The sequence below is a fragment of the Tamandua tetradactyla genome, chromosome 6 (genome assembly GCF_023851605.1).
Source record: "Tamandua tetradactyla isolate mTamTet1 chromosome 6, mTamTet1.pri, whole genome shotgun sequence".
Taxonomy (NCBI): Eukaryota; Metazoa; Chordata; class Mammalia; order Pilosa; family Myrmecophagidae; genus Tamandua; species Tamandua tetradactyla.
This window is the reverse complement of record NC_135332.1, coordinates 137,779,711-137,790,036: the sequence shown is the minus strand read 5'-3', so window position 1 is coordinate 137,790,036 and position 10,326 is coordinate 137,779,711. Positions and strand designations below refer to the sequence as shown.

Sequence of the window (10,326 nt, the reverse complement as noted above, 5' to 3'; positions counted from 1 at the left end):
ATGGTGGCTCAGCAGGCAGAGTTCTCGCCTGCCATGCTGGAAACCCGGGTTCGATTCCTGGTACCTGCCCATGCAAAAGAAAAAAAAAAAAAACAGAAACACACACACGCACACACACAAAAAGAATCCTATTTGGATGCAATGTTTATTGTCATTTTGCAGAATATTTTAGGGAAATTCTGAGCTGAAGGTATTTTATTTTTCTTTTGAGTGAGACTTCTTTTGAGTTTGGGGAATACTTAACCAGCTTATATTAGCAGTTTCTGCTGAGGATGAGTTTCACTAAGGACTGTGTATAGAGAAAACAACTGGTTAGTGGTAGTGGAATGCACTGAAGCTGCTGAACAACCTGCATGTATCATAGAGAACTGTTTGGGGCCATATGCTTTGCCTATGTTGCTGGACAAAGGCGTTGAGTTCTTTTGCCTGATGCGCTCAAGTGACAAATTCCTGAGACACTGAGGTTTCAAAGAAAGAAAAAGTTTATTGCTAGGCAGGAGACCAGATCTGTCTCCCTGAACTTAGTAATTTTGATAGTTTTATAGAATCAAAGGATGGGCAGATTTCACCATTTTAATGGGTACAAGTGACTTTTGTGGGCTAAAGTCGAAGCTGCTATGCATGTCAGTGGGGCCTGTTTTGTTTAGATCCAGTCTTGGTTATCAAGATAATTTTGACTTGGGGTGGGTTAGTTCTGGGATGACCCAAGACCCTTCATTAATAAACATTAGAGGCTATCTTTAGTGATTACAAAGGTAATTACTGGATAAATTGCACAAATGAAGGTTAGTCACAAGGTTTTTATAATTACAGGGGCACAAGATAAAGGCTATACAATTAATCATTATCAGAGATCAAGGCAACTAGATGACAATTTAGAGAGTTCAGATATTTCCCTCTGTCTACTCCGGTATACCAGAAAGCAAAAAGGAATGTCTGTATAATGATTCAGTAATCAAAATCATCTCTTAAACCCTAATTTCTCGATTACACCTACAAAATGTAATGCTGGGGAAAACATCGTAGAAGAAAGTGATTTTATTTTTTAAAATGTAGACATGATTCTGTGGAAATATAATGTGAAAGGTCTACTGAGTCAAAATATAATTTCATCTAATACATTGGCCTTTTAGACAGTAGATACCCTTAGTTTTGCCACTTTCCTATTTTTCCCTTGTACATATGAATTTAAATGATATATTGTCATTATTATAGCTTGTGGTTTCCTAAACTAAGCATAATTTATAATGGCATCCTGAAAAAAGGTCATGAAGTGCTTCCTTTTCTAACCAATGCTAGCAGACTTCTTAAAATATACAAATTAAATACTTTTATTTTTTGTATAATAAGATATCAGCATGGTGTTATTTCATTTTTGAAAGATTCACACTATTGTATTCCATCTTATGTGAAAATGTTTAACATGTAAATCCTTTTCTGTGTGCCTTTCAGAGTAATGTTAAATTTTAAGTAGATATGTTTAAATAATTTAGAGCATGATAAGTTGTATTTAATATATACTGTACATGATGGTAGTTAAATGTTTTCTTAATATAGTTTCTTTTAAATTTATGTACGGATTTATGTACTTTTTATGTGTTGTGACAGAATTCAGTACTATAGAAGTAAAAATTTTTGATAAGCACAATTGAAATAGTTTTATTTAGATAGTTTAATATATGCCAACTGCGTTGTATTTAAATATAACAAATTTCTTTCTTTCAAATGTTAAGACCCACAGATTCTCAATCAATCAAATATTTATGAATTTGATTTTTGTTTGTTTGTTTTTGCATGTGCAGCCTCTGGGAATCATATCCGGGTATCCAGCATGACAGGCTAGAATTCTATCAGTGAACTACCTTTGTACCGCCTTGTGAATTTGATTTTAAATGCTTAAAAAATAATTATATGAAATATGGTTGCAGTTCTTAAAAAATACAAAAAAGTAAATTTTAATCATTTACAACCCCAACTAAACATTAATAGTCATGCTACATTTTTGTATATGATTTCGAGACGTTAGTTCTATATATCTTAGAAATTGTTTGATTAAAGTTAGTAGCTCTAATTTGAATTCATATAATTTATTTTTAGTTTTCAATTGTTTTATAAATAGTATAAAGCAAAAACAAAAACAAACAAACCACCCAAATCAGCACAAACGATTTGGGCTGAAATTGATTTATCATTAGGCCTACTCTTTGTCAGTAAAGTCTTTGGTTTTTTAAAATCGTGTGTGAATTTAACTCTGTTACAAAGATTTTTTCCCCCAAACATTCAAATCCTCTTATTAGATAAAATGTGGATGACTATGAGTTCTAAGGTATTTACATATTAATGTTTGTGTGTGTGTGTGTATGCATATATATGTAGTTTTTTTTTTGTATGCTATATATGGCAAGGGTCACATTTCATTCTTTTTCCATGTGTGTATCCTGTTATTGCAGCACATTTGTTGAATTTTTGTTTGTTTGGGTTTTGTGTGCTTTTTGTTTTGTTTTTGTTTTTGGGAAGTACATGGGGCTGGGAATCGAACCTGGGTCTCCTACACGGCAGGCAAGAATTCTACCACTGAACTACCCTTGTACCCCCTGTTTGTATATTTTTAGTTTAATAAAACTATGTTTCAGTCTTAAATTTATATTGTCGTTTTGTGTTAATGCTTTTTTAAAAATCTGGTCAGTTTAAGTTTTTTAAACAATAACTACAATATGCAAGAAATATTCACATTTTTTACTGAATTTGCTTATATGACATTTTAAATCATTTGCTCCGTTGAAAACAATGTGTACATTTAGAATTGTTGACGGAAAATAAGAATGTTTGGGTTCTTGGAAATGTATAATTAAATCAACCAACCCTCGAGTGATTGCTTAGCAATCATTCATTAGGATGATAATGTCCACTATTAATATTATGATGACATAATCTTTTATCAAAGCATGTTTTTGAGCATCCTCATCTTAAGAATCTTACTGATAAGGCATTCAGGTCTCTTGTTTATAAAGACTTTTTTTTTTTATAGTGATTTGGGAAGTACATTATAGGACCAAAGGGGCACCAAGTTCAGAACCAAGTTTAGAAATAAAAATTATGATTAGAGTGGAACTGTAGGGATGGTTATCTGGGACATAAGAAATTTGCAGTATTTCAAGTATTAAAAGTGGTTATGCTCCATATATAGTTAATTCCCAGTTATTTTCATTCTACTTTTTGGAATTATTTACCCTCTCCCTAACTGACCAGTGGCCTACATAATCTACAATGGGACTAAATAGGAAAGGAACAAGGGCAATATGATGATGATAGTGAACATTAAGGGAACGTTTTCTACGTTTTTATGCTCTGTTACTATATTAGCTAATTATTAGCTCACAATTATTTTATGAGGGAGATATCATAAACTGGTACAGAGGGTTTAAATAGCCTATTCCAAGATAATATAACTAGTAAGTGTCAAACTTAAGATTCAGACCCAAGGAGTCTGACAAGTTCTTATTCTCTACTGCTGCTCTTTTGCAAATGGAAGGATTTCAAAGTTAATTCTCTGGATTCTCACAGTTTAATTTTGAAATCTCAAAATTTAATTATTACCCTTTGTTCTAGTAAAAGTAATTTTTATTTTTTTGAGGAAGGAGGGTTTGGGGGTAACTGCTTCTCTTCTAGGCTCTGGGGCTACAATAGATATTTTGACTTTGAGGATGTTGTTTTCCTGTCATTTTAGTGAAAATATTCTTTTTAGCCCCTCTTTAGAGAAGTCTTGAACTATTTAAGGGAGAATTATATTTTTCTCTTGAATAACCTAATAAAAAACAGAAACAAATAAGAAAGAAATTGTCCATCTTTCATTCAGTGTATAGTGATTGCTATGATAGTGCTAAAATCCTCAAAACTTTAGGAATATCAAGCTTGATAAAACAAGAATAGTCAACACTTGAGAACAATCAATTATTTAAAAAGTAGAATTTTTTTTTACAAAATGCTTATGGATTAGTACAATCTTGATAATATTTATGTGTGCAAAATTTGACTTGACAAAATGACCTGGTAGACACAGTTAAAAAAGTCATGATGGCAAAAACTAAAATTTGATACATAAAATTGTGATGAATCAAATTTTTGTTATAAAATATGCTTGGAAAATAATTGATCCTGAAGGAAACAATTCATTAAAGTGAAAATAAAAATAAACAAAATGCAGATGAGTTCAGTTATGATCTGGGCTACTTTCTCAAAGCAAATGCATTAGTTTTAAGATAATTCTATTTAAAATATTTTCATAAACATGGAGTCAAAATGTCCCTAGAGTCAAAATGGCATATCCCTCCGGGAATATGGTGATGAACAAGACAGAAACTAAAACGTCTCCTCTCAGGACCTTATAGTTCTAAGTTTAAAACAGATTGAAAACCAAGGTGCAGAATAAGTTTATTGAGCTAAGTGGCACCCATGGGAGTAGAAATAAGAGAGTTTTACTCAAAGAAAAGCTGTGGGGAAACAGTTTATATACCAGCTTAGAACAAAGGGTATGGGGGAATGTGGAGGGGGAGGCAAGGAGGATGTGAACTATGGGAGTTGTCTGGGGCAGGGGATGTTTGTGTACCATAAATCTGTAAAAGCTGCCCAGGCAGAATGTTTGTGTAGGAATGGGCTTAATTTGGTAAAGATAAGCAGATTGCCTGTGTCAGCTCACTTATCACTATTCTTTCTTTTCCATAGAGGCAGGGGTCTTAATTAGCACTGCAAAGGATTGTTGCTGTGTCATCCTGACTGAATTGCTTTTGGTTTCCTGTTTAAGTTTAAGCAAATTAAGATGATTAGTAAAACTGTTCACCATTTTAACCTCACAATAGTTTAGTGGGAAAGACTGACATTAAATAATTTGTTGCATAATTAATTGCCATTGAAATAAGTACTACAAAAGTGAAGAACCAAATGCTGAGATAACAAGACAACTTGAGTTATTCTAGCTGTCAGGAAAATTTAAGCTGTATGGAAGGATGGGTAGAGTTAATTTGAATGAAGGGTATTAGAGGAAGAGAGGTAGAAAGCCCTGAGGCAGAGGTAGCACATTTGCTTCAAGACCATTGAGAACAATGGATATTAAACAAGAGAGATATCTGATTAGGTATATACTTAGAAAACTAAAATAAATGTGGAAAATGGTTTTAGGGAATGATGGCAAGATAATTTCAGTAGACCTCTTGGGAAGGTACTGCAGTAGTACTGTGGTCCTAACCAGAGATGATTCTTAAAGAGCAGAGATAATAAATAGATAAGCTGAACAGTGTATGAACATTGTATTGAGAACAATACAATGGAGGTGGAATTGTCTGGATTTAATGGTTGATTGTGGGACTGACAAAGTAGAGGATGTCAGTTGTTTTGGTTAGACAAGAGTGGTCATGCATTTTACTAAGACATAGGGAACTGTTGTAGAGAAAACAAGTAGACATAAGTTTTAGGTGTTTATGAGACATTCATACGGACATGTCTGGGAGACAGTTGGATACACAGTTACTTAGTTCTGGAGTTGTGATCTGGGCTACAAAAAATGTCGTTGTCATTACAAGAATGGTTTTGCAGCTGTGAGAGTGGATGGGCTCATTTAAGGTGGAGTGTGGTACACATTAAGAAAAGAAGCCCTAGAACTGAGTCTGAAGAACTCCAATAAATAAAAGTTAGAATGAACTGGCAAAGGTGTTTAAGAAGAAGCAACCAAGAAGGAAGAGGAAAACTTGAAGTCCCTTTCAGTGACTGATTAGAATTCATTGGGGCCTGATTTAGGGATAGCTGCGTGCTTGAAAATTCTGACAGAGATGACTCAAGCTATATATGAATAATTTGTTTTCTCAGAAAAACCTCGATGGTTCTGGAGATAAGTTATTGTTTGAAGATAGTGAAGACTCATTTTCTAAATCTATGAATGCGGGTGATGAAGATATGAATTATCTGAATTCTGGTAGTGACTAGGTTTTCAGTTTTTGGGAGATTGATTCACTTGGATTAAAGATATACAAGTCTTTTACATACAAAGTGGACATGTTTTCCTTTGTCTTTGGTGAAATACTTTGGAGTGGAATTGGTGGTTTTTAGTAGGTGTATGTTAACTTCTTAGAGCCTGTCAAACTTTTCCAAAGTGGTTGTACTGTTTTACATTCCTTCCACCAAGCTATGATATTTCCAGTTGTTCCACATATTTAGCAACCCTTGGTATGGTCGATTTTTAATTTTAAGACAATCTAATGAATGTATGGTGTTAGCTCAATGTGTTTCTAATTTGCATTTCCTGGATGATTTATGGTAACCATCGTTTTATGTGTGTATTGACCATTTGTTTATATTCTTTTCTGAGGTGTCCAAGTTTTTGTCCATTTTGTATTGATCTGTGTGTTTCTCATTTTTTGAGCTGTAAGAGTTCTTTATTCTGGAACAAGTCCTTTGTCTTCTATGTATGTTGTGAATATTTTCACGTAGTCAGTAGCTTGCCTTTTTATTTTCTTAATGAAATCTTTTAGAAAACAAAATTTTTTATTGGGATAAAATCCAATTAAAAATTTTGTTTTGTTTTGTTTTGTGCTTTCCATCTAAGAAACTTTTGTCTACAAATATTTTCTTCTATGTTTTCTTGCAGAAATTTTATAGTTTTAAGTTTTATATCTAGGTCTATGATCTATTTTGAATTAATTTTTGTACATGTGAGTTAATGGTTGATATTACCTTTTTCCATATGGATATATAGTTGATCAGCACCATTTGTGGAAGACTTGCCTTTCCCTCTTTTGAAAATTGCTCTGCCACCTTTGTTGAAAATCAGTCTGTCATATATTTCTAGCTACTGTTCTGTTGCTGTAATCCTTATGTGTTGGTGTACCCTGCTCCCCCACCCCCACCTCCAGTGCCAAACTATTTTCATTATTGTAGCTTTAAATTAAACCTTCAAAACAGATACCTTCAAATCAGGTAACTTTGCTCTTTTTAAAAATTGCTTTCGTTATTCTAGGTTCTTTGCATTTTTGTATACATTTTAGAATCAACTTGTTACTTTCTACCAGAATCATCCTGGAATTTTGATTTGGATTGTGTTTTATAGATCATTTTGGTAAAAATTGCCATCTTAACAAAACTGAATATTTCAGTCTATGAAATAGGAGCTCTGTTTATATTTTTGTTAATTTCTTTCAGCAACGTATCATAATTTTCGGTGTAGAGATCTTGGATGTCTTTTGTTGGATATTTTCCTAATTCATTCATTATGTATTTTTTAAGTTTTATGAATGGAATTAAAAATTTATTTTCCAATTATTTCTTGCTGGTATATAACAATACAATTGATTTTTACATATGAATTTTGCATCCAGTGACCCTGCTAAATTCATTTCTTATTTCTAGCCATCGGTTTTTAGATTCTTCGGGGGATTTTTATGTAAACAATCATATCATCTGCAAATAGTGTATTTTTACTTCTTCCTTTTTGATCTTTATGCTTTTTTTTTTCTTTTTCCTTATTGCAATGGAAAGGACTTCTGGGATAATGTTGAATAGAAGTGGTGAAAGTGGAATCTTTATCTTATCCCTGATTTCAGGGTTTTCCCTTTTTTCTTTTCCTCCTTAAATAAATGGTTCACCTTAAAAGGTAAAATTTTTTGTAACTTCGGTTTTCTTCATAGTTTCCTTGTCTGGTATGTATTTATTAAAGGATATAGTGAAGGACTCTACAATAATGTGGGAAAGAGATTTTGCTATCTTTAGCAAGACTTCTTTTTATCTAACCATGAAAATCTAGTGTACATGTTAGGTGAGAAGCAGGAGCTAGGATTTCAGGAGAGAGTGGTGTATATATATATATATCTCATGGGTGTGCTGTGATCTAGAGCTAGTCTGTAACTGCCAGTAGGAAAAAAGAAGAGATAAAGGGAAGCAGGAGTGGTTCTTTTCTGTAGGTGGAAGTGGTCTTTGAATTGTTTACTAGCAGATATGTTGTAGTGTTTTTTATTTTAAACACTTGAAAATGCCAGTATTTAGAATATCTAATATGTGCTTTTCAGTCAACCCTACTGTTGTTTTTTTTGTTTTGTTTTGTTTTATTGTGTTTTGTCTTTTTAAAATTGAGGTATAATTTACATGCAATAAAATGTATAGACCTTCTAGTTTGATGATTTTTGTATATACCCGTGCAAGCAACACTCAAAACAAGTTCTTCTCTCCTGCCCCTTTCCAGTTCAAAACAAGTTCTCTCCTGTTCCGCTCCAGAGCCAGCATCACTTTCTGATTTCTGTCATCATAGATTAGTTTCCTTGCTGCTGAAGTATTTTCTGTTTAACACTGGTTGGATATGTTTTATAAAGTGATACTGGAAATGTTTTCGAGGAAAGTATAGGCTTGTAAGAGAAACTTTTTATTTCCTGATCATATACTATTGAATTCTCAGAAATAAGTGGTCCAAATAGAAGACAAAAATATTTTAATGAAATCTGGCTTCATTCCTACTTCACTGTTTTACATTTCTTCATGTTTGAGAAAATTATGGGTTTTTCTTTCAGAGAACACTGTAATCTTGTTTACCCTTCCTTGACTTAATGTCCCTGTTTATTAAATCACTTATTAAAATAAATGATTTTAGATATTTACATGCTATAGGCTTTGAAATATTATCATTAATTCCTAGAGTTTAAAATAGTCACAGGGATTCTTCTTCTTCTTCAACTGAGTTTATATGATTTTGGGGATAATAAGAAACATTCATTACACTCTTGTGGACATGCCAGCACCTGATATTTGAATTCCTCAATTTATAAAATGCTAATATGAGTATGAATAAATATTCTTTCATACTTATTCTTAATACAATCTGATTTTTGTGGCTTTATTTTTGTTTGAATAATCTTACTAAGACATCAAAGAGTCATCTTTAGTATTGTGGTTTTTTTAATTTATTGTATATTTTTAAATTCTAATTCATTCAGCTACATCAGAAATAACAGTGTCCAAGGGAAAAGAAGAGGAATCTGATAGCCTAGCTAAATATTTCAGTGTTGTTTGGTGTAAAGCTTCAAAGAAAAAACACAAAAAATGGGAAGGTGATGCTGTTCTTATTGTAAAAGGAAGGTCATTTACGTTAATGAATTTGGAAGGCAAAGACATCGGAAGAGGTATTGTGTGAAGTTTATGATTTGGCCTAAAATTAATGCGTACCTCTGGTTACAGGATTGAAATATAATTGGGTTTTGTAAAGGGATAGATTAAAAAAAATTTTTTTAAGCGATTTTCATGCCAAAACTGTGTATGATAAAATTGTTTTACAGTATTTAGTCAGTCTGATAGTCTTTTGACCTATGCTAGCTCATTTTCTCCAACAATGAAATGGCTGGGTATATTCAATTATTTTGACATTTTCTAAGATTAAATGGTTTGTCTTGGTGTCAAGCTACTGTTGCATTGAGACAGTAGTTTGGGGGATGGAGGGGTTGCTTTTAGGAATATCAGCTAAGTAATTTATCTCCATATTCGATCAATAAAATTAAAGATGTACTCACTACAAATAATTTAAGATGTATACTAATTACAAATGTACAGATTATAAATTTTAGCCCAGTTTTAATAGGGCAAGTTATAACAGTTTCCAACCTGTTGAACAGGTTCTCATTTTCTAAAATATGACAGTTGTTAGTGTTTTTCTGAATTTACAATAAGTTTATGGTATACACAGTTTCTGCCTCTCCTAATGGCATAGTAACTATGCAATTAGTGTAGATCAGTATGAGTCTAAAAGTGCATCACTATCTATCTGGTTAATGAGCTCACTCAGAGCACACTGACTGACTTGCTCATATTTATTTCCCCTAGTACTTTACACATGTCAATGCTTAGTGTCTGTTGAATTAATACTAATTAAAAAAAAAAACATGAAATTATAAAATATCCCCTTTTGAATTAAAGAGGTAGATTGACATTCCCCAGATCTAAGAAATTGCTTTTTACTGGCCCATATTACTACTTTTAATAATGGCATCAAGCCGTTCCTGACTTCATGTTACTACAGAATAGTCCTTTAGGCTACTGTGATGGAAAGTTTTTTAAGTTCTTTCATATAAATCAGTACACACCTGAATCTTTTATAAGGGAATAAAAAGGGCATTTTTTATGTTTAGTGAAATGTATCATTATATTAGGCATTAGAGGACACAATGCTTTTATATAACTGGAAATATATAATACAAGCAAAAATGTTCTCATGTCAAATTAAAAAAAAAAAAGCAAGCTAGAATTTGGAATATCAGTGGCCTCTTGCCACAACTGCTTTCTAACCTTCCTATTTTATGC

At 32.5% G+C, this 10,326-nt stretch overlaps 1 protein-coding gene across 2 annotated transcripts in view; it reads left to right on the top strand.

The window, feature by feature from the left end:
- Positions 1–10,326, top strand: part of RAD54B (RAD54 homolog B) — a 142,932-nt gene that overhangs the window by 78,592 nt on the left and 54,014 nt on the right. For both annotated transcript variants that reach the window (XM_077167218.1, XM_077167217.1), the window contains exon 4: positions 8,970–9,155. In XM_077167218.1, the coding sequence (XP_077023333.1) occupies positions 8,970–9,155 (186 nt within the window). The remainder of the gene's footprint in view (positions 1–8,969; positions 9,156–10,326) is intronic.